This window comes from Aethalodelphis obliquidens, unplaced genomic scaffold (genome assembly GCF_003676395.1).
Source record: "Aethalodelphis obliquidens isolate GAN/ISIS:26980383/991018 unplaced genomic scaffold, ASM367639v1 scaffold7, whole genome shotgun sequence".
NCBI lineage: Eukaryota > Metazoa > Chordata > Mammalia > Artiodactyla > Delphinidae > Aethalodelphis > Aethalodelphis obliquidens.
In genome coordinates, this window is record NW_020837951.1 from 65290010 (window position 1) to 65317612 (window position 27603).

The 27603-nt window shown below is 40.4% G+C and overlaps 1 protein-coding gene across 16 annotated transcripts in view; it reads right to left on the bottom strand.

Annotated features, from left to right (window-relative positions):
• Nucleotides 1-27603, bottom strand: part of BNC2 (basonuclin zinc finger protein 2) — a 429908-nt gene that overhangs the window by 127221 nt on the left and 275084 nt on the right. For 13 of the 16 annotated variants that reach the window (XM_027105914.1, XM_027105904.1, XM_027105903.1 and 10 more), the window contains one exon: nt 5568-5803. The exons of 2 other annotated variants lie outside the window; for them this stretch is intronic. In XM_027105914.1, coding sequence (XP_026961715.1) covers nt 5568-5803 — 236 coding nt within the window. Of the gene's footprint in view, nt 1-5567; nt 5804-14636; nt 14639-15520; nt 15526-27603 lie in introns of those variants that run through there. One more of the 16 variants, XM_027105909.1, reaches the window with a different exon arrangement.

The window sequence follows — 27603 nt, forward strand, 5'->3', positions numbered from 1 at the left end:
CAGGGCCCCCTTACTATCCAACTTGATATCCTTTTATGGACAGAGAAAAGAGCTACTTCACCTCTGCTCCACTCCCTGCACATGATATAGTCGCAATCTTACTAATTAGCTATAAAACCTTTGCTTTTTTACACTCAATTACAAAAGGCATGTATCCCTGAAAAGGTAAGTCAAAGATGAGCATTTATAATGAAGCATAATTAAGTATTAGATCTAGAGGAAAAGTGTGCGCCGTGGAAATCAGAGAACAAAGGGAACCTGAAACAAGGTGGAGTATCAGGAAGTAGGCCAGAAAAGGAACGCAAAAGAGGAACCAATTTCACCTAATTTTGCCATTAAGCACTTCTCAGGTCTTCTCTGTTTCCCAAACCACACCACTTTGATGCCACAAGACTCTCAGATATCACATTCTGGAAATACAGCTTGGTAGTCTTAAAAAACAAAGCCAGAAACCACCCAAACACTGCCCATTGAGTCAGAGACCCACGTTGGAATCAGATTTCAAAATTTCCTCCCTCCAATATTTAGTAAGCACTATTACATGCCAGGCTGGGTGCTGGGAGGTGGGTTACAGTGACAAACAAGAGGTAAGGGGTTCTTACCCTCAGGAAGCTTACAGTACACCCACTGTGCCAAGCCGCAGCCTCTGTGATCATGGAAAAGTTACTTGACCTCTCTGAGCTTCAACAACTACAAATGTTAATTCACTGGCAATATCTACAAGAGGGTGGTATAAGAAAGAGGATTCAAAGAGCGAAACATATGTGAACTTGCTCCGCAAAGGGCTGCTTAAATCCAAGTGTTTGCTTAATATTGATGTTTCCTACCACATGGATACCACAAAACACTTATTCTACACAGACCACTAGCTAGGGGGTGTGTGTGGGAGCTTCTGCCTCTCTTTTTACTGCCCTCAATGGCCCAGCTGCTATTACAGCCTTTGGTCCCCAGGACACCTGAAGAAAGACTAAGGGCCCTTGGACCAACTGAAGTCATTAGATATTCCATGGGTTCCATGGTGAAATGTCAAGCTACATCAAGTGAAGCAGGTTTCTTTACCCATTCATTTAACAAGTACTTATTGAGTACCCTGCCTCTGTGGCAATCCCAAGTGAGGAAGCCAGGAAAAAAAAAACATTTTAACAGTTGACTCGATTGATTTTAAATTGTATTGGAGCTTGAGGGATACAGAATCCCGAGATAGAGCCACATGAGAAGAGACCTACATGGGTTAAGCTGGACTGAAAAGGTCTCCGTGAAAAAGTGGGTGGACACCTAAAGGACAAGGCATTGCCCATGCAGAGAGACGAGAAGGGGAGTCCAGGTAGAAGAATCCACACATGCAAGTACCCTAAGTTGAAGAAGAGTTGAGTGTGTTCAGGAATGGAAGACTTCTGATGAACTTCACAGGAAGAGGCTATGAAGCAGGTAAGGTTGGTGGAAGCTACTTATCTATTCTCAGAAACCAACTTCTCAGAGCCTTTATTATGCTAATGTTATCACTAGGCTCTAAGAAAAGGATCCAGAGTGTAGGTCCGCCTAATGCTCAGGTCGGATCTCCGGAAGACAAATGCACCCAGGATACTCTGGGAAATGTTCTTCTAGAGTGTTGATTGTTCTATTAGTCCTGATTCTTTCAAGACACAGGTGACTTGAAATGTGCATCACTGCTCGTCCTCTCACCAGGCTGCTGACACCTCAGCTAATTATTCAGAGCGTCTGATACGGTTCCCTGAATTCTGGCAGGACTCATTTGCAAAGGAGGAGATCGCCACAGATGGACTGGCGTATGAACCCAGGCAAGTCAGTGACACGTTCAAACTGCAGAGAGACTGTGTGAACGCTTGATTTTTAAATGATTAAATTCAACAGTGATAATCACCCGTATTCTTATATCCTAGGCCAAAGACAAGGAAAATGGGGAAAGAACAGGACACTGCTTTTATTCACTGTGAATAAACGTACTGTGAGATGCAGACTTGAAATACGAACAACTCTTCAGCAGCAGAAAAAAATATCTCGTGTTCCGTTCCAGTTTGCTTTTTAGGATCAAATTGCCTATTTCCTCCTTTTTTCTGTTTTGTGAGAAAATGCCTAAAATTTACTTCACTTTTCTGGTACTTTCTGAATGAACACTTTGATTGGTACACAGGAGAATACTGGGTTCTTCACCTTTAAGATACTACCTGGATTCTTAAGTCACTGTAGTGCAAGTCTTAGCCAGCTGGTTAGCTTATGAATCACACAGATAATCATATAAGTGAAAAGCAATTTTTACAGAAACAGTACAGACCCTTGGAAAATATTGCTAGCCCCCAATAAATCTGTGCCACCACAATCATCTCCCTTTCTCTTTTAATAACCTCTTCAAACACGCCTGCAAAGGATAGGTTTGAACGGCCAGCTCTTCTTTCCCCCCACATCCCAAAATTCAAAATCAGATCAGACACTGCTATTCTTCCACATTCAAAACTATTTCTGAAACCAGAAGTGGCTGTGTTTATATGTCAGGGATGTAGGTTTGGGCCCAGAGAGAGTTAAATTAATATCCTGGCTTCACCAGTTCAACTTACTGTACATCTTCATTTGCCCAGTAACACAATCTATAGCCAGCTGCTAACCAAGTCAATATGTGGTAAGACTAACAGCCACCCTAACTTGCCTTGATAATTATTCTCCTCTAACTGACATAATATTCAATATACTGTTGTTGAGAGCAATAATGCTAAAATTGATGCCTTGAGGGCTACAAGACAATTGAGTTTTAGCCAGATAAAATGACTTGTACACTAATCGTGCATTATAGGGTTCCACAACCTCTGGACGCACATTTTATAGTCTACCTGCTCAAAAATGTTACATATAATTATATTCAAAGTCATCTGAGCATACCTTATCATTACCATATATAATTTTAAAAGTACTGGCCAATAATCAAATAACATTGCTTTAGAGAAAAAAAGGTTTATTTCTATAGTCCAGCTCTTGCTTATTGTTTTTGAATGAAATGAGCATTTTCTCACTACATAAATAACAGTATTGTGTCCTTCAACCTCTTGCTTTTTTCCTAAACCAAGAATTGGTTTCACAAGAAACAAGTGATGATAAATGCTGAATGACAAAAAGCATCATTTAAATAAAATCCATATGACATCAGTACTACTGATAAAACAAGACAGAAACGAAACCCAGTGTTCCTCGAATATAAAAATCATCTATGACTTTCTCAAAACGTCAATTTCAGACCCTGAGTGGAGAAAACAGATCATATTAAATTTGAGACTTTCTCAGAATCTCTAAGACATTAATGAAAATTAATTATAATTTTCGCAATTAAGTAATCATCACAATAAGTGACAGTGTACTTTATTAGGCAGTATTTCACCCCAAAATAAGAGACTATTAGTTTGTGGTTTTGTTGAATTTTCCTCTGAAATTTAATTTCTCTTGTAATTTTGTATCTTTAAATCCTAGGCCCTCACACAAAACTAAATAAGGAGTACATTTTCTACGCCTGTCTTACAGTTATGTGGAAATGCTGAGAAAAAATGAACACCTAAGTAATAATTTCAAGTAAAACAAAGAACAGGCACTGTTCAAGGCAGAACATCAGGACTACAGCACAGAACACCGAGCAGGTTCTGTATTTACTGCCGTCAGAATGCTACGGGACTCTGGGTGGTTACGATGGCAATTCATCACAGTCATGCTCGTATCTCTGTGTTTCAACAGTAAGAGATCAAGTGTATGGTCCCGCTATCTCAGGCAAAAACAGACACGTGGACCTGAAATACAGCATTGGTGACAGAACGAAGCATTGCACTGGAGGCAGTAAAGATGTGACGAGGTCGGGGCATATACTACCCTACAGTTTATAAAGGAAGGAGTGCTTAGCCAAGCTGACAGTGCCATTCAGAAATCTGCAAGAGGTTTGTTCCTTCTTGCAGGGTAGAACCCATCCCAAGCGGACATTAATAATCATGTGTGGAAACAACTGTAGAAAGACGTGGCACTGTGTGTGTCTCCAGATTGGCCTAAGCGGGGATTGTGGGACTGGTTCCATGCTTTGTTCTTCCTGGCCCCTTCCTCCTGGACCGCCTCAGGACCCCCTGATCACCCAGGACTTAACTTTCCACTCACCCCACTGAAACGTCCCCAACCTGGGGCAAATGAGAGAATGCTTGTGAAAGTCTTGTATAAACTGAAAACGTACTATATAATTATTCCTGTTATCAGCACCATCTCATCTTCTGAGGGCCAAATGCCCTGTGCCTTCCAAGTTGACGTCTCACTACGAAATGATTCTACGCCAACTAAAGCAGTCTCGGGAGCAGGCGGGTGATCCTACCTTCCCCCTTTCTCTACTTCCACTCAGCATCCCTCATCCGCTCGCCCTGGCTAACACCCGGTGGTACCACACAGGAGAATGACAGGAGCGTGTGTGTGTTCACGCCAGGTTAAAGCCAGGGCGAGACTCAAGGCCCTCTCCCCCACTCATCACATACCAAGCTGGCAGCCTCACACACAACACAGGGTGGTTCGGGCCATCAACAAGGCTGGCAGAACCAAAACCAATTTTTGTTTTGGAATGGGTCAATTCTCCTGGTATTATCCCCCAAAAGAAATTTCAAAACATCACTTCAGATTCTACCTTCTCCAACTGTGATCTCCTTTGGCAGGAGGGAGTATCTCTTCATCGTCCAGTGTAGTCTTTTTGGATCCTGGGGTCTCCCAACATGCTGCTTTCAAACATTTACCCTTCAAGGGTCGTGGGAAGACAGATGGCCATAAAAACATTTCAGAGGCAAAGTACACAATGCAAAACGACTCATGACATACGGCAAAAAATGATGGAAAAGGCGAGGAGGCTGGGGGCATGGGGAGTGGAGGCTGCAGGCCCTCCGGAAAAGTCTCAAGACTCTTACCAGACCGGAAGTGCCCCTGACACACAGAAGGGGCTCAAGCTGGAGGAACAGGTGCTGTGAAGGCCACATCTACAACCAGGTTTGCATGTTTTGGAATGTGAGGGTTTACTGATTACAAAAGCAGGGAGTTTACAGAGGTGTTCCTTTGACTTGGATGAAGAAGCAATAAATGGTTAGGGTACAGAGAAGAGACAACCAAGAAAATACCAAACCTACCAAGTAAGCGTGAGAACCAGCCCTACGACACCCAGATGAAGTGCAATTTCAGATTGTCGCACACCCATCACCCTCCTCCGTACCCTCCCTTTTAGTAGGGCTTCGATAAGGCCTGTTGGGGAAGCCAGGAGGCCCGCGTTGTAGAGAGAGGGAGTTGAATTCAAAAGAATGCAAACAGAGCAACCCTAGGCAACAGGCCACTACTTCCTTTCTAACGTTCACCACTGAGGCCGGATGCCGGCCTGCTGGCCCACAGCTCCTTTCTTCCAATTCCCTGAGCAGCCTGCCAAAAGGACCACGTTAACCAGAATGGGGTGTGCATGCCCGGGCCTGTGAGGGGCAGGAAGGAGGGCAGGTTTGCCGAGGGCTCCTACCCCAGCCCTTCTCCAGCTGGCCCCCGACACCGGCTTGACGTCCTCCCCCTACCTGCAGGATGTACCCCCGGACGTAGTCACGCAGGGTCCAGCCCAGGCCGTGCAGGATGTGCAGCACCTCCTCCTGCTTCAGGACGCTGAAGAGACGGTCCAGCAGGATCTTGAGCCTCACAGGCACCGCCTGCGTCCCGTAGAGCATCAGACTGCTGATGTCAAACACCACGTTGGACTGCACGATCTCCACTTGGGTGGGGTGGTAGAGGTGCTGCGTGCTGAGCTTATCCAAGGCTGCGGTGGTCCCGCCAGAGGTCCAGGGGCAGGTGGGAATAAAGAGATAAAAAGGAGAGGGCAGAGACAAAGAAAGGAGAAACGAGTTACCGGAAGTTACAGGGGGCTCCATGTCTAATAGCTGGATCATAATCACAGATGTCTCAGCAGGACTGTGCAATGTAAATAGTGCTCTTCCCACCTCCTCCCGGTTTTGTTTGTTTGTTTTTTTGGATTCCGTGTGTTTATAAATTGCAGACGACAGCAAATACAAAATACATTTGGCTTTCAGGAAGAGAGCCACTGAGGAGGTTTCTAAATGACTGTGGCTGGCGCTAAAAACCTGACTAATTAATTTGCTAATTGAACTATGGCTCAACCCAAGTTACCACGGTAGTCCCCTCCCTGCACCAAAAGAAGGAACACGCACACAACTGCCAACTCAGCCACAAGAGCGGGCTCAACCAGCATCGTTTTTCTGAGTAAGATTCACCCCTTATGATACCTGGATGGTTTGAAAAGGAAAAGAAAGGTGTTCTTTAGACTTACAGGGGAAAAAGGACTAACTCAGAGGGAATAAGGAAAGCTGACCTCTGGGTCGGGGGACTAGTCATTTACCTCAAAGCTGAATTAGCTAAGGGGAATTATCCCAAGACTTAATTCTCCTAAATTCCCCTCTTGCTGTTTAGCTGTTAGTTCAGTGTTCTCTAAAAGTTATACAGGAGAAACAAACAAACAAGAAAAGGAATTCAAGTCATAATTAGGTATTTTATTAACAGCTCTGACAACGGCTCAGTATGAGATGAAACTGGAAAAAAAAGTGACTACAATCAAAGTACAAGAATTTCTGTGTATCTCAGCTGCGTCATTTCAGCGCAGAAAACTGGGGATGACCATTCTCAGAGTAAATATTTTTAGTGGAACTAATATTTCAACAATTAGGCTTTTTTCTCCTCAAATCTAAGAAATTACATCTCTTCTCCCTAGCTCTGAAAGCCAAGATAAAGCCATACATTCTCATCCCCATCCTTATCTGAGTTACCCGGAACCCTACTGCAGATAATGTGACCACATTTTTCCTCAGTTTCTCTAAAGTGACCCACTAAGATAGTGCTGTCTCACCTACAGGGCTCAAAGAGATGCTGAAAAGATGAATGAGAGGTGCTTTGAACTCCTGAAGAGAACACAAAAGCATTAGCTCAACTATCAGAATTGTACACAGGACCTTCTGAAGATTAAAAGAGATAAACACGTGAGCCTGAAAGATGGTCATCTAATGTCATGAGTCAGGCAAATGGGTATCAAACAACCACCAGGCTCAAATCCTAACTCTACCTGCAAGCACCCAAGGTTTCTGCAAGCTCGAAACCATTCTTAATACCTTCTCCCCCAACAGCACAGGCTACCGTATGTGTACACTCTGAGCAGCTCCTCTTTTAATACACCGGTATTTCTGCATATTAATGTGCGTATTTAAAAGTGCACGCGAGCACACACTCACACTTTTTAGTATTTCAAGTGTATTTTTTTAGGGCTCCTCCTCCACTCTCGTTTCCTCCTGACTTGTGGTCACTGGAGAGTTCATGTACTCTTGATAAATTGCCTTCTTACATCCACAGTGTAAAGGCCCTTATCATTTACCCGCTGGCTTCATTCAACACATTTACTCCCAGGAATACTTTGTCAAAGAGTTCGGGTTTCCTCGTACTTCATTTCTTGCAGCTGATTTGTCTGATCTTTCCTATTCTAGTGGTTAAGTCAACTTTGAATAAATAGCTTTAAAAATTAATTTAACGTTTGGGGAAAGATAAGGGATTCGCAAGTGCAGGGACTGAAGTCTTCTCTCACTCCACAGGGCATTTAGACAGCAAAAATGCAGGAAAGAGGTATTATTATCCCTGTTTTTCTTCAAGTACAGCTTAACTACTCAGCCTTCTGACGAGTCGCTGCTCTGCTTACAGAAATCCAGCATGCAGGTCGAGGGAAATCTCCTCTTCCGTTTCCCTTTATCAACCTTCCTGGCCCATATCAAGCACTTCTTCACAAAATTATACTGCTGTGAGCACAACAAATACGAAACTGGGAGGGATGAGTAGAGGGGAAATAAAATGACACCAAACCTGATTTTTGTCCATGTGTTCGGCACCTTGTATCTATGCATTAAGTATATGCAGGTGTGTGCATCAGTGTGTCCTAGGGCCAGGCGGAAAGCTGTCACCCCTCTCCCTCTCACTCCTTAAAAAGGGCTGGAAGTTTTAGAAGATGAAGAGGACTAAACTGTTGAGGGCACAGAAACAAAGAGAAGTTGTTCAGAGAATTGAAAGAGCACAGGTGGAACAGGTAAAAGCAAAAGTATTTCCCTATATATGCTTGTGAGACCGTCAGAGAGTGAGAGTATTAAAAGGACATTACTGACTCTTTAGCATGCCACATGTCAAGAAGTAGGAAGACACATAAATAAATAGGCCACATAAATATACAGTGGAGGTCAACAACTTTTTCTGTAAAGGTCTGGACTGTAAACATTTTAGGTTTATGGGCCATGCTCCATGTTTCACAGCTACTCACCTCTGCTACTATAGAGGGAAAACAGAGCAGACTTAAATTAAACTAATGGGCATGTCTATGTTCCAATAAAACTTTATTTACACAAATAGCTACATTTTGGGCTCTGATATGGAAAATGAAGGGGCGGGCCAAATAGTTAAAGAAAGTCAATAGTTGATAAGGAAAAAGTCCCACGGGTGTGATTTAAGCAGCAGTTACCTAGGAGATGAGCCACAGAGGAAGGCTTGAAAAATTAAACTGCTCAGCTTGCAGATGTCAACTGCAAGTTTCAGCATAAACATATCATCAAAGATTATGCTCGGTCAAATTTCTTGAATGAATCAAATTTTCTGCTTTACAACTGCTGGATTGTACTGCGTCACCAAGTTGACAACAGCTTTGGGAGGGGACGTCTCCTTGGTCGGCAAAGGGTTAAGTAACAATTTTTAAACTGTCATAATAACAGTAAACTGAGAACTGGACTTCTGCCTAATGTCATGCTCTTCCTATGTCTGACTGGGGGATTCAAGTCTGGATCTCAGGTGGGTCAGTAATATGAGTTGGGCGAATGGGAACGAAGGAAAGGTAGGGCAAGAACTTGTTCAGCAGGATGGAGTGGGAAAATGATGGTCATCTACCTTTAGGAGCTATGGACCTAACCATCTGCTAAAATTGTCCTATTTCAATGGTATTGCCAAAATTCCACTTTCAAATGAAATCTTAGCCAGAAATTGGGTATAAAAATATATGAAAGTGAAGCTACTCTTAATAAAGTTCGAGTGAGCATGAATTTGACAACTTCCCACCACGCATTACTCTCTTCTTCCCTTCCTCCTGTGTAAGCATCTCAGTGGGACCCCTAGAGTTCCCAGAAGCATAATTTGAAAAGCACTTGTCTGTACAATAATATGATATCAATTGTTTCGCCTGCCGTGCCTCCCCTTCATTCTGGGAACAGAAACTGGATTTCCCTTCAGGGAACCCCTTTTCTCCTACACTCAGTACCATTTATTTCATAGAACAGAATATTCCTGAAGCCAGGCCTGGAAAACCAGTACCTCCCAGTTCCTTGGCCGAAACAATCAGTTTAAGAATGGGCAAGTGGGGCTTCCCTGGTGGCGCAGTGGTTGAGAGTCCGCCTGCCGATGCAGGGGACACGGGTTCGTGCCCCGGTCCGGGAAGATCCCATATGCCGCGGAGTGGCTGGGCCCGTGAGCCATGGCCGCTGAGCCTGCGCATCCGGAGCCTGTGCTCCGCAGAGGGAGAGGCCACAACAGGGAGACGCCCACGTACCGCAAAAAAAAAAAAAAAAAAAAAAGCAGAAAAGAATGGGCAAGTGACCTAAGTCTAAAGAGTGATATTGAATCCAGGCTTTCAGTTAGAAATACTAGGGAGTTCTTCCCTCTTCTTGAAATTTGTAGCTGGCAAATATGCTTGGGAATGAGAGTCACATGGAAGACAGCTGAGCCACAGGACGGTCTGAGAAAGACTAAGGACTGACAATGTTGTTTGATCCAGAAGATACAGATATGGCAGTGCCTGAGGGTGGGACCCTCCCAGAATTTTCAGTTACACGAGACAACAAAAGCTCTCTCTCCCCTTCTCTCTATGTCTGCTTGAGGTAGGATTCTGTAATTTGTACCTAAAAGAGCCTTAACTAAGACAACTACCTTTTTGGGGTGTCCTTCCAGCTAGATAACATATATTTCAAAGGAGCCGTCAGTGGTCCAACAAGGTATGTTAGTTCCAGGCTAAATGCAATTCACAATTTCTCCAGTGACTGGAATGAGGGTATCCTGAACAATTCATATCTCATACAAATTTGCAAAGGGTGATGGATGCCATCACCAACATTAATAAATAAAAATTATTGTTGTATGGGGAAGGGGAATAAAGGAAATGACCATTTAAGTACTAACTAAATATTAGGCATCACTCTAAAGGGTTACAATAATCTCGTTTAATCCTTTAAAAAAACTTAAAACACAAGGTATTACTATGACTGCCTATTCGGAGATCACAGGTTCCGTGAGGGTCAGTAACTGGCCTAAGGTCACTTAGTTATTTCTCCCAAGAACTTCTTTTTCTACCACACGTTCAGATAAACAGTCAATAAGCAACTCTGGAAACGTGCAAGTCTTCATCAAGTTGGAAGTCCCTAACTCCCAACAATCTGGGCTTCCTGCCCATCACTCTGCTGAAGCAAGCATTTCAAAGGTCACCAACACCTGCCTTACTACAAAACCCCATCGCTTTTCCCTTCATTCTTCTCCATGATCTCACCATAGCCGCTGACCTGATTGAACACCATTCCTCCTAAAATGCTCTTCTCCTTCATTCATGCATACATGCGTTTATTCACTGGCACTTAACAACTTATCACCAAGGCAGGTACCGCATGCAAATGCAAAAGTCATCTTTGCTGTAAAAGAGATGGGATAAAGTACTGTAGGACACAGAAGAGAGGGCCACTCTGCCGGGAAAGAATACCCTTGTAAGTCATCAGCAAGCGAGAAAGGAGGACGACAGTCCAGGTAGACGGAACTAAGGCAGGGGTTCTCAAACACTATGTGTCTCAAAATCAGATGAAGGGCTTGTTAACACACAGGTCAGATGGCTGGGCCACCTTCCCCTGGAGCTTCTGATTCACTGGGTCAGGGGTGGGGGCCAAGAATTGGCATTTCTAACAAGTCTCCACAAGACACTGACGCTGCTGGCCAGGGACAATACTTTGAGAACCACTGCACTAATGAGGTGTGTGTAAGAGAACTGAATATCCAAAGAATGTGTCAGGCTTGCAGCAAAAGAGTTGAAGATAAATACAGAAAAGTCAGATGGGCAGTCTGTAAGAAACCTTAACACTGCAGGCCAAAACCTGTGGAAAGGTTATAATATAATTTTATTTCTGGTTAATAGGATATAGAAAATATTAAACATTTTATAAGGTGAAAATGACTTATAATTTTAGATGTAACACTCTGACGAGAGTCCAGAAGTTTATTTAAAGCAATAGGTGTCAGCTGGGGACACATGGCCACAGAGCCACAACCCCTAAGGAAGAAGGGTCGAGAGGGAGATGGTCATGGTTCGGGTGAAAAATTACCACAGGTGATGCTGACATACACGCCTACAATACATGCCACTGAAAACCACAGAGGTGAGTTAGAGGGCAGGATAACTTACGAGTTAAGTGAACAGGGTAGGAAATGTTTGCAATACTCCACTGGGAGATGCCCTGACTCAGTGGACTTCAAATGATGATCTGCCTAAACCTGGGGTATGCACCGGCCTTTCAGAGATACGCAGACATGGGGACTCAATTTCCAGATCCTGTAATCCCATATTTACTCTTTCCTAAAACTGATCCCCCTGAGAACAGGCCTGCCTGTTCATGCAGATTATCCATCCCCAATTCTCCTGTGAAAACTATACCCTTCTTTCCTTTACCAAATAAAGGCATAACTCTGACTTGACTTATACAGTGCACTGGCGCAGGGTGTAAAGCTCTCCTGGGGGGTCAAAATAGTGGCCAGTTTGAATCGCTTTGTGAAGCCTTGTTTAAGGATTAATAAAAACACCAAGAACCTGGAAGTGGGCCCTCTTCCCCTGGTTATGCATATACAAGTAAAGGGTAGCTAGAACCTGATATTCAGGTCTATGCTGGAGCATTCAGAATTCAGACATTATGTAAAATGGGCAACAGTCATGCACTCACCTCTTGCATTCCTATTTAATAAGGTATCACTTTTTAGGAAGTATCCTGTGAGCGCAAAGCAAAAGTGTCTAATGCTGAAAATGGCTTTTCCCTCCATTCTTTTCAATTATTCCTGACACTCATCCCCAGGAGGTGTCATCACCTCGGAAAAAAAGCCCCCGAGCACATGTGATGCCCACTCTTTTAAATTCAGTTTGAATATTTTCCCAGACATATGAAATTTGGAAGATGCACTTAATAAAACCTGTGGGTAGGAATTTTACAGAAATTCAGAAACAATGTTTATCACTTAATAAGGCAGTTGCTACCCATTTAATCAAATACCATCAAAATATTTGTTATGATTAATCATTTTCATCTTATAAAGTTTTGAATATGTCTACATCCTGTTAATAGAAATAAAATTAAATTATGACCTAAATGCCAAAGCACTTAATTTTTAGCAGTATATAACTTCTTTCATTAAACACATTAAAAGTTTGACCATGTTTTTATAAAATACGGCTCTTATCTACTTTGTTCCTAAAGTCCAACACCAGATTGTGATACACACAATCATTATTAAAGTAATACCCTGACTTTTAACATACTCGTCATTTCATAAAAATCTTAAGTTATACATTATAGTGCATCATTACTAATTAAGTAATGCGAAATAGCATTTCTATTGTACACTTATTAATTTTATTAGCTCCACATTTTATTCTAGACTGTTTTAGCAAACTATCCTATGAACTGCAGTTCATAATTTATTATTTACAACTTTTCTCAAAATGCATATTAATACATTCATTTGTATTGAAATGTGAGTTCATTTCTTTGCCCAATGATAATTCAGCCTGATTTGGCCATGAGCACTGGTGGAAATTTTCATCAATTAAGGAAGCTAAATATGCAGTAATAAAAGTTATCACCTTAAAAAAAAGATATATTGCAGAAGTCATCTGAATAACTAACACAGCATTTTAATTTTCTCAGTCTTTTTGGTGTATACAAGAATAAATGATACGCCTCTAAGTGAAAGACTAACAGCTAAGTTTAGAAATTGGCATTTGCTATGTCTTGTTAATGTCTTTCTCCAGAAATTGAGAAAGTAAATGACTCTAACAACATCTGGGTAATAAGGTGGATGAAACAAAGAGAAACTAACTGATCACTGTGTAATTGTTGGCACATAATCTGAAATGATTTCTAAGAACCGAATGACAATGTGATAAAGTTCCTAGTCCCACGTATTCATGTGAACAGGTGTCTGAGCACTTAGATCTGCAAAAATGGGGAAGGAACCGATAGTGTACCTTTCCTCTTTCTTACAATGAGTACTATTCATTTATTGATACATGAACTAATCTAGGAAGAAAAAAATGTATTGCCCTATCCATTTTATTGACAGATGCATTTCTGACAAAAATCTACTTTATGTTTAATAAATTATGAAAATATGTAATATTTATATTGCTTTGATCTTATTCCTCTTGATAAAAATTAAACAATAAAATTTCCATTTATGGATATATTATCTTATTTTCTTAATTTTCCTTGCAGACATGAATGATAAAAGACTTTGCAGTGAACATATGATTTCATTTGTGGTAATGTTATTTGGGGACAGTGAACTGGAAACAAGAGTTAAGAGAAAAAATAATGACTTAGAACAATGATTTGAAGTTCCCAGTGTTTCAAGAGTGCTTGTTATCCTCAGATTAAGGACAGAGTTTCTAGGGCTAGACTCCAAGGGTTCAAATGCTAGCTCTGCCACCAACTTGCTGCATGACCTTGGCAAGTTACTTAGCATATGGAAATGTTAGGATGGAACTCTGTTTTCAAAATTCTTTTGGGGGCAGGCAAGACAATAGCATGAAGACCACTACCTTAGTACAAGGAGAAAGAAAAGGAAAACAAAGAATCAAGACCAAGCTAACAAGTACGGGGAAGAAAAGAGGTGCTTGGAGTGAAGATGAGTCAGGGTTACAGGATGACTGAGACTTTCAAGTTTGGAGGATTTGGACGGGAAATCAACTGAGATGCAGGGGACCCATCAGGATTCCAGAGGAGCTGCCTTGCCAGCTGCCCACCTGTGATCATCTGCCTCTAGGAATCCAACTACTCCTATACTACACCGGCCATCCCTAACCTGTAAGTTGAGCTCTACCCAAACTCTGTGCCCTCAACTCCAAACATGTACTTGTGACCCCTACTGCTGTGAAAGGTAAACCCAAGAAACTAGGGCAAAATGCTTGAAATCAAATCTTTTTTGTTGTGATTTTTTTGGACTGAATATCTCATAGATGCTCATTGAAAAAATATAAATTTGAGAAAAAGAAAAACAAACGGAAGACAGACATACATAATCCCACCAACCAAAGGCACTATTGTCTACGTGTTGAGGTAGCTGCATCTACTTTTCTTCAGTCCATAATTTTATGTAGTTAAGGGTCACACGCTAGTTACAAATTTCTATCTTGTTGTTGTTTTTCTCACTGAACTTTATATAGCATGAACACTCAAAATTATCTCTGACTACCTAGTCCCCGTAAATGTCTCCACTGCCGTTCCCCTGGATCTAACCCTCCTCTCTGGCCTAACTTCTACCACTTCAGTAGAGGCTTTTAGACCCTCCTAAGCCCACTACTGCAAGCGACTCCTGGCTGGTCTGGTGTGGTGTGGTCTGCCTCTGCTCTCTCTGGTGTAATACAGAAAGAACAGAGTCAGTTCTCAAGTCAGTATTCTCAAAAGGCTGCTTAGAATATGTCTCTTTTCTGCTCAAAAGTTTCCAGTAATGCTCCAGCCCTACCCTCCCAGCCCCCAAATTCTTAACCTGGGTCAGAAGACCTTGGAAAGACTGATTTACTACTTTCCAGCCTAATAACCCTCTAACATGGCTCTCTGTTCCAACAAAAGTGAGCTGCCCACTGCCTTTCTAACAAAACTAGTGAGGAAAGCAGACTTTAAAAAAATACACATTAACACACAGTATTACAAACTGGGTATGTGACATGAGAACATAATTTAAACAGGGCTAGGGATGGGGTGTTCCAGGCAAAACCATTTCTGCTAGGACGTGAACAAGGGAGAGTAGCACATGATGAGGCTGGAGAGACAAGCAGGGTTCCAACTGCTGAGCTACATTTTTCAATTTTTCAATGCTGTTCATTAAGGGCCTTTCCTCTTTCTTTCTTTACCTTTTTAACTACCCTTTTCTTCCAGCTTCCATACAAGTTCTGTTTTCCTTTTCTATAAACTTGGAGAGGTCCCCTCATCTAAGAGCAAACTGTCTCAACAATGATAGCACTTAAAGTGAGCCAATCATGCACATACCAACTACATGTTGCCCATTTACTGGGTCGCTTCTGTGCCTATTTTATCATAAGAGCTTCAGCAACCATATCTGAAACATAACCAATCAAGGGTGTTCAGCTCTCATATTGTTGAGTGGATGGACACAGCTAGTGTGCAAAGATAGGATTCGATTCCACTGTGCCACCCAATTCTTGATTTCACTCACGTCTCATTCTCAGCCCTCCCCTCTGCTCTTTACACTCTAGACAACAGTGGGGGTAGGTAATTACAGCAGTTTAGGAAGTGAGATGGGGCTGCTAGCTGAGCAGAAATTAACTAAAGTTGCATAATTTATTCCCTTTCCTACCACTTCAAGCATTATTTGGGGGCATCCAATGGATTTCTAGGTAAAAGCAGTATGAGATCTAGTGGTATTAAAGAAAACAAGCTTAATACCAGGGTGCAGAGACCACATCATAATGAACAGACATTATGAGAATCACAGTTCAGATCACTAAGTTTGTGACCCATGTGCTAGATCTATGGTCTCCTAGCTATAGGAAAAGGTATAGCAGAGCCAGTCCTCCTCCATATCCATGGGTACTGATCCATGGACTCAACCAACCGTGGATGGAAAATATTCACCAACAAAAAATTCCATAAAGTTCCAAAAAAGCAAAACTTGAATTTGCCATGTCCTACAACTACTTACATAGCATTTACATTGTATTAGGTATTATAAGTAATCTAGAGATGATGAACGTATATGGTGGATTTGGGAGGATATGCATAGGTTATATGCAAATACTATAGCCTTTTTATGTAAGAGACTTGAGCATCCATGGATTTTGATATCCGCGCGGGTCCTGGAACCAAATCCCTTGGATACCAAGGGACAAGCGCATAGACTTTTGAAAGGGGTCAGAGAACAGTCAACACAATAAGGTAAGAAGAGCATCTACAAAGAAAAGATTATTTTTCTTTTGTAAAAGGTCTGGAGGAAAAGAAAAAAAGCAAACAGACAAGTTAACCTCTTTTTTAGTATGCAGAATTTTCTTGGGAAAAAGAAAAGGGTTTAACTGTACAATATGGATACTAGTTAGAAAAAGAAAAAAAATCATACAATGAGAGCTTCTTAAACTGTGAATTAGGTTACTGAGGGAACATAATTTACCTGGATTTCTTTACAATGCCAGAAACAGAAGTTTAAACTGGTAATTTTCAGGCTATAAAACAAAGGAGAAATTGAAGCCTGGATATAATTTCAATAAACACTTTGATAGGATCTATAGTTTTTCAAAGGAAAGTGGTGGCTAAGCCACAAGACCCAAAAAAGTCAGTATGAAGAAAACTCATTTCTGTCAGGAACAGAATCACCATAAGGACAACAGCCGGAATTTCTGTACTTCATTAATGTAAGTGTGTAACGTAAATGTAAAATAAGTATAAAATGTAATGCTAAATATGAAGTAATAGAGACTTTTAACTACGTTGCTAACTTAAAGAACAAAGTAATGTCCTTTATAAAATTCAGTTTTCAAATGTATAAAATAGTACCGGCAGTGTGTGAAGGGTGGTTATAAAAGAACTTGCATCTATTAAATGAAATGTGAATAACTATTTTTTATTTCGATTTTTAATAACAGGAATTACTCCCCAAACCTTCAAATAAATTAAAATAAATGTAAACCTGTAATTCTACAGACTTCACTTCCAATATTTTCTGTGAAGGGCACAGAAATAAGACCATATTCAGATACATTTTTTTCTTAATGTAGGAGTATAAAAGTGCTTTTCACCGATCCTAGAAAATTGGCTCTCAGTGATAGTTTATAGTTCTTAGTTTTCCACAACTTTTTTTAAACATAACTTTCTTTAAAAGCCAAATTCAAGTGACTTAGGTGGTTTTCACAGGAATATGCTCAAATACTTCAGGCCCTGATGTCCAGTGGATTCCATCGAACAGTTGTTCAGGCATGGCGGTGTGAAGCTTATAGCCATTCAATAAAAGAAAAAGTGAGCCAAATGGAACGATTTTTCAAAGCCACCTACCTCGCAGAGTAAAACAATTAAAAATTTGTATGAAAACGGTCTAAAAGGAAGCCTTTTATTTCACTAATTTCTAGTCCTGTCCTGGATATTTTTAAATTTTTAAATGCTAATTTGAAGCAATTTTAGAAATAAAAAAAAAATTAAAGAAGCCTTATGCTTTCATCTTGGGAGAAAGCCAAGTGAGCCTTAAATTGCGAAGCGAATTGTTTCGAGAACTACAGTCTCTTGCCCCAACTCCCCTTAGGATTCCAAATTATAAGAGCATCAAGTGGTCAGCTTTTAGGAGCTGTGAGTCCTAGAATACTATTTTAATTTCTAAGAGGTTAACATTTCAATGTGTCTTTAAATGTTGTTTTATGGAATTCTTTCCACGATCACTTGAAGAGTCGAATAAAAACAGTTGTTAGTGACAGAATTTTATTAGGGCAATTTCTGGGGGCAGATTTTTAAGGTTTGATTACTTATAATCAGAATATTGTTCCCTTTCCTACTTCAAGTACCCAGACCATAACCTCTGAATTTATAAGGGTGGGTGGCTCTTCATTCTTGCTAATATGACCAATAATTTCCAATTATACAATACTTTATAATATGCACACTATACCCAATATAATGATATGTCATTTCAAGGTAGCTAGCCCATGAACTTCTACAGGTTTAATGGGATTTTACATATTTAGAATTTCATCGTAAAGGGGCCCTTTGGAAGCATTAAAACATCAATCCTTTCCCATTATAAGACTCAGCTCTCTTACTAGGCCAAGAGCATCAAGGCACAGGGCAAAGCCTTAACGCACCCATAGGTTGTAAGCCAGTTCCCAATAAAAGCCGTAGCACTGGGGGAGAACATTAATGGCAATGATGACATATTAAAAACTTTTTAGTGAATCAGGTGATCGATCAGGAAGGTGGACCATGATTGTTACTGAGAGAAAAAGTCCTCACGACTTGAAGTAATATTTAGATCTGCACATTGTATTCAATACTTTTGGGGGGAGAGAACTGTGTAACTGGGAGCAAATTAAGTATAAAATAACTCATGTTCCATTTAAGTCATAACTTTCTAACTGGAACTGTCAAGGCTGAATTAATTAGGATATTTAATACCAAAGAGAGAGACGGCTTGCTTTTAGAATTTTTTTTTTTAAGGAAAGAAGAAAAGGAATGATACGTAGCTGAAAGAGTTGATCCCCAAGCCTGGTGATAAAATCTGTCAGCCCTTCTGTGTGAAGGGCTTATTTTTCTTCTTGAACAAATAGTGTGTCAGTGTTTTTAAGTCAAAAAAAAAAAAAAAAACAGCAACGACAACAACAACAACAACACGTCTGCCAAGCCTCCAAAAACCCTGATTATGTTACTATATCTTATATGCCTTATGTGAATGATGCCCGATTTTTTTCTTGTGCCTTAATACATGAGGGATAGCTATATGAATACTCTTACGGTCCGTTAGGAATGTGATCCTACACTGTAGGGAGCAAAGGGGGACAGAAGGAGCTCCAATGAGCTCCCACTGTCTCACGGATTTTAATTGTTCCCTGGCTGACATGCAGCTTTGAGTGTGTATGGATATGCACACACACACCGACAATTAGTCCAGGGTAGAATTTGAGCTCCACTTGAGACTATCTAGGTAATATTTCAAACTGACTGGCATTTCCCCCCTGTGGCCTTATGCATAATAAAGTCCTCACAACAGACTTTGGAAATCATTAAAGTCTGACGGAGGCACACGTAAAAGTAGACTGTCAACACTGGGTTATTCAGAAGCTCACTCTCCTGGCCAAGGAGATTAAACAGATCCTTGGTTTTGCTTCTCTTCCTCCTTCCTTTTCCTTCCATGGCCCACTTTTGGGGGCATGTCTCTCCTCATATGCATCTCCATCAGAAGGTGGTAAGGGGAAAGAGCAAATGCAATCTGCAAACTTGACAGTAAGTCTAAGAAGAGACTGACTAACCGAATCTACTTGCTGAAACCAGGTTTGGGGATTATTATTATTCCTGCTGCTGTTCTATCCAATCTCTAGTCACCAAGGTGAGCTGAAAGTTGACTACACAAACCTTGCTTTATATAATTCACAGATCAATGAATTAAATGCACACTGACTACAAAATATACCCCCTTTAAAAGTAACAATTGAAATTTGCTACTTGAACGGAACATGTGCATCCTTCATTCAACAAACAGAAAATGAATTCTTCTGAAAGAGAATAATCACCCTACTCCCAATTTATTAACTTTAAAGACTTAATTTTCTTTAAGTAGCATATATCTGTATCAGAATTTCACTATGGAGACATTATAAATGCAAGGCATATTTATTTTTGATAGAACATGTGCTTTAAACTCTTTCACATGTAGTGAAGAAGTATTTCAAAACTGAGAGAGAGAGCAGTGATACAAAAAGCCAGCAGCTGGTAGGAAAAATACCTAAAAGAAAGAAATGATTATATTCGGTCTTTTTTTTTTTTTTTTTTAATGAACGTCACCTTTGCGTCACAAGTATTTTTCCTTCCCTCTCCCAGTAAGTCAGCCTGAAATCTCATTCTAAATCTATAATCAATCTTTTTTCTCCCACTGTAATCCCTTAAAACTCTGGGCTATCACACATACTTTTGACACTGATGCGTGTTTTCTTCTGTATTGCTGGATTGGCTTAAGGCATATATCAAGTATCAAACTGCTTTGCATCTATGACTGGTGGGATAAAAGACCTCTATATAAAGATCTGCTCATAAAAAAAGGGCTCAGAAGGCAGTCTCAGGAAAAGTCTAAACTAACCAAATTTTAAATGCATGATCAGAAAATGTTAGGGACTAAAGCAATGCTTGCCGATTTTTCCATTAATATGATCAATGTACAATTGAGCAGAGAGGAAAGCCTTAAAGTTACCATCCCGTTCTCTACTAGTCGGTTCTTTTGACACCTAAAAGCTATCAACAAGGCTAAACGGCTCTCAGAGTTTAAGCCACTTCCAAAATGAAACTATTATATACCATCACAAATATTTCATAAAGCTCAAAACTTTGAGAAGAGAAGTCTCCTGAAATGATGTAAACAGAGGGGGAAGATACTGGTTAGCTCTGTGAATCCTGGTTACCCAATTTGATAATGGTAATTACCCTAATTTCTGATTAGAAGGCAAGTTCTATTAATCAGGTCCAACAGGCACAATAAAAAAAAAATCCCTATTTTAAAAGGTAGCAATTGTTCCTGTAGATATTTTACTGTACTTAAAAACCAGTAATAGAAAACACTTGCCAAGTTCATTTAGTCTCTGACTGAGGCACACATATGTGATCTCCTAATTTACAGCTTGCACGTACAGATGTTCACACTTAGTAAAAGGGTTTCTTAATAGCTTTTTTTAATTAAAAATGTGTTGATAATAGGTGTTTTAAACATATCCAAACAACACAGCTGAACTGACAAATGCCTGTCTTCGTGTCTCACATTGAGGCAAGATTTTATGAGAGAAACTATTATGATTCAGTGGCATGGTCTATAGGATAAATGCTACCCCCAAAACCTCCAAATGAGATCTTTCATTAATTTTTCTCTCTGTGATCTGTTTCCAAGTCGAAATGTTAGATTGCTACTAGGTTCATGTAGCCGAAAGCAGAACCACACAGCCGTTGCTGGCTGCCTGCAGTTTTTTTCCTTTGCAAAACTTTGAACCCCATCCAGCTTTGACACACTGCCTCTTCAGCTAATAACTATCAAGTTTCCCCTTGTCTCCTGTCTACTTTTCTTTGAGGCAATTGCGCACTCAGCACCCCGAGATAATAACACACATCTATAAGATAAAAGCAATGGCATTAATGTAATTGTCTGCCTTTCTCTCTTTAGCCTAATCTCTTTTTTCCTTCAGTTTTGACTGCCTATGTGACACCTGTTTTTGTCTCCTCTGATCCTACGACAGGTTTTCCGCTGACAAGGTTTTTGCCTGACAGAGATTCTGCAGACAAGAACATAATAAAATATGAAGAACTGCTTGTCAGAGTTTCTGCCAATGCTCACATGAAATAAAGAAAAAAAATGACTTTTTTTTTTTTTTTTTTTTTTTAATAAGGGGCCCTGTGATGGTCGCTTTTGGCCTGTCAGGAAAAAGACTTCCCTGGCCAATTTCTCCATGCCAAACAGGTGTTTTCTTTTATGTGAGAGGCTGATTTGTTTTTAAATTTTTACTGATAGTGGAAAACATGAATAGCCAAAAGGGGGGAGGGGGGAATTTCTTACCCTCAGATTTTTGCAGGCAAAGGAGTACTGAAGAACTACTAAATAGAAGTGAAAAATACTTCACTCAAGACCACATCTTCTGAATAAAACAAAAATGCCAACATGTGTTAATGATCAAACAAATTTAACTTCTCTAAAGTTTACTTCTTGGTTGGTTAGGCTATTAAAACCTTCCACCTACCTTTCGCTTGTTTTGTCCGAAGACACAGGGGGAAACAGCAGAGATGAAAAAAGAGTGAGGGCTGAAAAAGAGAAACGCAGAAACAGGACTAAAGGCAGGGGGTTGCAGGCTATGTTTACTACTTAAAATGGGAAGAGGTTGCTGGAAAAGAACCTGGCAGTTAGGAATCAGAGACTTTTAGATACACGTAGGAGGTTCCCATAAGCCTTTGTTCCATGTGTTCTCTCAGGTGGGAGATGCTACAATGGGTATCAGCACCTAGAGATGAAGAAGTGCTTTTCCTGAGGTCCCAAGCTAGTGGAGGGATCAGTATTACAGAAACTACCCTTCTGGTCTCAGTGAAGTATTCTGAGAGTATACAGAAGGTAACACTTAATTGCTCCTGGGGGCGAACAGGTCCAGCTTCCCTGATGACCAGGGCAGAGGAAAGAGCAGACATGATCAATAGCGCAGCAGTTGTGAAAGCACGAAGGACTGAGTGAAAGGACAGGAGCCAGAATTTGGGATTCTAGGATTCTCACACCAGTTTTAACTACTCTACCAGCAAACCAGTTTAACCTAAGCTTCGGTCCTCCAAATACATTTATCTCACACCAAGGACCTAGAATAGCCATGCCTAATAGAAATATAATTCAAGTCACATACATAATTTTAAATTTCTCTAATCTCATTTCAAAAGCAAAAAATGAACAATGAAACTAATTTTAAAAAATATATTTTATCTAACCCAATACATAAAAATTTTACCAATATGTAGACAATATAAAAATGATTCTCAATGAGCTATTTTACATTCTTTTTTTTTTTAAGATTACATTTCTAAATTTCAGTGTACACTTTACACTTACAACTTATCTCAGTTGGGACTAACCACATCTCAAGTGCTCAGATCCAAAATGGTGGCTTCCTTTTTGGAAAGCCAGGTTTACAGTTGCCTTTGCATTCTGTGGCCAGTTGAACTTAAGGCCCAGCAAGGCTGTCCTTTCAATTAATTGGGTCTGCACTTGCTTTTGTAGGATCACCTGACCATACAACCAGGCTGGGAGACCTAGAGGCCAAAGGAGGGATTTCCCTGTGTATCAAGGAACAGCTCTAAGGAGAGAGGGACCTTACTACTGGGCCCCTTAACAGGTATTGCTTACAAGTCTATACAGTTGTGGCAGTAACTGCTTTAATTATTTCCTATACAACGCTTTAGCTATCTGCTCACTCATAACAGATTAACTCAAGCTTCTGAAAGAGTTACAAACTTCTACCCTCCCAGAAGGCAACACCTGGTAAGGAATGAGTTGCACAGACAACGTTTTATGCCTCCCAGAATACAAGTCAGAATTTCTCTGAAATACCACATGCATCTCATCCAGCGATTTTACTCTTCAAATGTGGGGGTTAGGGGTGGAGAGGGGGTATGGGGGGACCCACACTTAGAAGAAGTCATCACTATGACACAATAGGAGGAAGAATGGTTGAGAGTACTGCTGAGGCATCCTGGGTCCTTCTGACCCAGCAGCATCTCCCCATTATCTGAACAGAGCATCCTGACTAAAATGAGAGGAACTGAGTATGTTTCATTTATAACCCCTTCAATTTGTGTTCTGCTTAACCTGGTGAACTCCAGTTAACTAAGATGTTCTTATAAACAATTAAGCTTCCTGTAGGATCGTTAGCAAGATATAAAAATTTATGATGTAATAAAGTGCAATAAAATGATAAAGTGGTTAGCCCATCAAAGCACTTCACATGCAAGAATACAGGTGTGAAAATAGGCACAAGTAGCCTTCACCCTGTCTAAAATTCGTTTACTTCTGGGTTTTGGATTTTCAACAGATAAGCAACCCTACAATTCATCTCAACTGATGTGCACTTCTTAAAATGTGACTTTGCGGGGAGAAAGGGTTTTGGACTTCTATTCAAATATGGGCTCACATGACATTTTAGGGGAGATGGAAGGTATGAAGCTAAACTGGATTTGCTGGGGAAAACAAGATCACCCTAGGAACAGCTGGTCTCACAGCCAAAGGAACTGGTGACCTCACTCCAGCACTGGACACTGAAGAAATTCATGAGGCTCTAGAGAGTATAATCAATAATCAGTCCACTTCTTCATTTAACCCTCCTCAAAACTTCACTGTGCTATTCAGGTACATTCCTATTATTATTTGAGCTTACAGATAAAAGAACTGGGGCTAACTAACTAGAGACTGAGATGGGATTCGACCACTGGCCTGAACACACCCAACTTTTAACCATTTCGACCACAATAAAATGTGTCTGTCATGTTCTCAAGGTTGAAGCTTTACTTCTGTAAGAATTTAGAAATAACAACTGACACTTATTAAGTAGATTATCTCATTTAATGCCAGAAAGAACCCTGCAAACTAGGCACTATCATTATCCACATTTCACAGATGAGAATACAGAGGTTATGTAACCTGGCCAAGGTTCTACTGATGGCAGGTGGTAGAGGCAGGATGCGAACCTACACAGAGCTGCACTTTTACCTCCTTTTCTCTCACGCCTCCCATTTGCGTACCTGAAGCTTCTTCAGACCCTGAGGCTCCAGCTCTGTAGGTTTCAATCTCAAGATCCTCCCTAGAAAGTCCTTAGCAGGGGACTGGCACTGTACACTTTAGAGCCCAGGATTTACCAGATCCGCCGTATGTTTCCATCTGAACAAGATGGAGCTAGAAAACAACATCTGAGGAGCTAACAGGCAGAGAGCCCAGGACTTTGAAGGGGAGGCACTGTTTGTGTGGTGATTAAAAAAAAAAAAAAAATTGAGGGAGTTCAAAGCACCGTCCCAAAGGTGGGCAGACTGAGAAACAACTCAAAACAAGCAGCTCAGGGACACAATAAGAATATAGTTAATGCCATGAATGAAGCAGCAAACCGTCACATTTGTGAGGATGTCCTCCCTTTCAAGCTTATCAGCGGTGATCAGGGAGTAAGGGAGAGAAGCAGAAGAGGGCACGGTGCCCTCAGGTCAAGCAAAGAAGGCTCTTGTGCCAGGCAGGAAAGTGGCCTTGTGTTTGCTCTCTAAAATAAAAATAAGTGGAGAGATGTTCAAGGACCTCATCCATGGAGAGAGCAGGACCCTCCTGGCCCCCCCAGAGCCAGGAGGCAGCTAGAAGTTGGTTTCCCTGACTAAAAGAGAATTCTGCAGCTAGGCGAGCCAGGTTTCAGTGTCACAACCGGGAAGAACTAAGTCTTCTAGAAAGACACATTCTGTTAAGCAGATACTCCATGAACTCCCACCTTTTCCAAACCAGTGCACCAGGGGAAGAGAACTGTGGGGTTTCTATCCTCGTGTTTCTAAGCAAAGCCCTAGGAGCATGGCCACCTACCTCTTCCCAAAGGATCAGGTTCTTACTCTGCCACGGCGAAGCCTGCATTTATTTCCCTGTGCTGAGGTTTCCAGCTAGGACCTTTCTTACGTTTTTTCATCTAATCCTAAATACCCCTCTGCAACAATTCTCTCCCAAAGCAAAATTCACTCTTGTTAGGACAGTCTCCAGGTCAGTAAGAGGGAGGCAGGGCTTTCTTGCAGGTTAATATCTGCGAGCATTATTTTCCTTTGTCAGAGGACACTCCGTTTTATTCACCCTCCTCTCTTACGCTTGACAAATTTACAAATGATCATATAGAAACTGTTGCTGTGTTACTCAGAATGAGCATGATGTCAGAGAAATGCCATGCTTTATTGCTTTTGATAATAGACTTCTATCGGGGTTGGGAAGAGGAGAAGACTAGCAAAGAAAAGAGAATGGAAAAGGAAAGCGTATACTTAGTTACACTGGCTCTTGGACTGGTCAGGGAGAATATTACAGAACTACCAGTTGGGGATAAACTACTTTCACAGATGTTCAGACAATTCATAAGAAGAGCACAGCCTGGGACAAGTAATAAAGACATGTGACCTTTCATGGGATAAAATGAAAAATTACTGGTTTTTGTCTACCCCGCTTAAATCCTTACAAAGTACCGAGCAGCCAACAAATCTCAGGAAACTGTAAACAGAATAGTTTACAGATTTGCGATCTTGTGATTCTAAATGTAGGATGGACATGATCAAAAGGTTTTTGATTACAGAATGCTCAGAACCGATGGCCCTGATTTAGGACTTAATTATGCAAATTAAGCCTAACTAGGGTTTTCTTTTAGGTATCAGCTTGCCAGATTTAGAACATAAAAACACAGGACTACTCAGCTAAATTTGCAAGGTACATGTTTATACTAGAAAATTATTCGCTGTTTACCTGAAATTCAAATTTAACGGGATGTCCTATGTTTTCTATTCGGGTGAGTGTCTCTATAAATAGCCCTGCTCTGATAAGACATATCAAGTAAAGAGCTGGGAATTCAAATTCAACGATGCCGAGAAAAAAGAGAAAAATGACTTCCAGTGAACTACAAAAAAGAAAGGCTTGAAATTAACGGATTATATGAATATTAAGTCTTACAGTATATTAAACCATAAAGCTGGTTGGTAGATGACACTAAATTAACTTTATACTGCTCACCATTTCCTGTGGCACAGAATTGAAGAACCAAAGCATACCTGGTACAATACTTTACATATGATGTATGTTTAATAAATATCTCTTCATTGATGATCCAGATGACAGGCCAAGCCTGCTCATTTTACATTTAAAAAATCTGAATAGTTTGAACACTGGCAGGAAAACAGCTGGCTTGCTGAGTAAATAAAGTATTTAAAGTCAAAGTATTCTATAAAGAAAATAATTTGCACCAAGAAAGCTACCGTGGGGTTCATTAACCTATACAATATAGTTTTTATTCATCAAGGCTCTATCCTTGACAAATGCTTACTGGACATCCCAAGAAACAATGAATTTTTTTGTTGTTGTTGTTAAAAAGGAGTTTTAGCAAGTGGTCTTCGTCAGAAGTAAAAATTACTGAGCTAGCCAAGGAAAAAAATTCTAAATAAATTACTTTTCTAAAATCTGCCCACCTCTTTTATCAAATCAAACATATCCCATCATGTTTTTTTTTAAACAGTAATTTTCCAGTTGGCCTGGATTATCATTAAATGTTTCTGAAAATCATTTAGAATATAGTTTACTTTTTAACACTTGTACTACTTTATTCATCTTACTGGTTTCGAAATAAAGTCATCATCTAGACTATAGACATTAAAACTAATTTGCAAACAACAAATAATAAAAATGGTTTAGTACAGTAGCCCTCGCCCTTTACACCCCACCTCCAGTTTATCCCAAAGGCAAGAGAGTCCGATTAGTTATACTTCTCACTGGAAGCAGGGTCCTCAGAGGAGAATGATGAGTAGCTACAAAGTACACTTCCTCCCACCCCTTCACAACTCAGTATACTAGTAAGATTTGCTAATTTGTAGGCTATGTAAAATCTTTGGCTGAAGCTTCAATTCTCTGAACAGTAGAATTACTACCCTAGTATGGTGGGAAAGGGTCAAAATGCCACCTACTGAATTTCTACTGACACAAACATTTATGTCACCAGTAAAGAAGCCCATTACTGCTCTTACGCTGATACCTTATTTTGGCAATGTTGAACCAAGAAAAATTAAACTTGCAGGAAATGTGTTTTTTTTTAATGTTTTCAAGACTCACTCTGATAATTTTAGGCAAATGAAGGAAAAGCATAGAAAAGACAATGCAAACAGAGGAAGGAAAAAAATACAGTTGTTAAGTGAATTAAGTGGCAGTATGCTGGAGTCCTTCAACTGAAGACTGTGAAATATGACAAAATTAGAAACTCCAGGTTATTATACACTGTTGGTATGGACATCCTATATCCCCAAAGAGCTT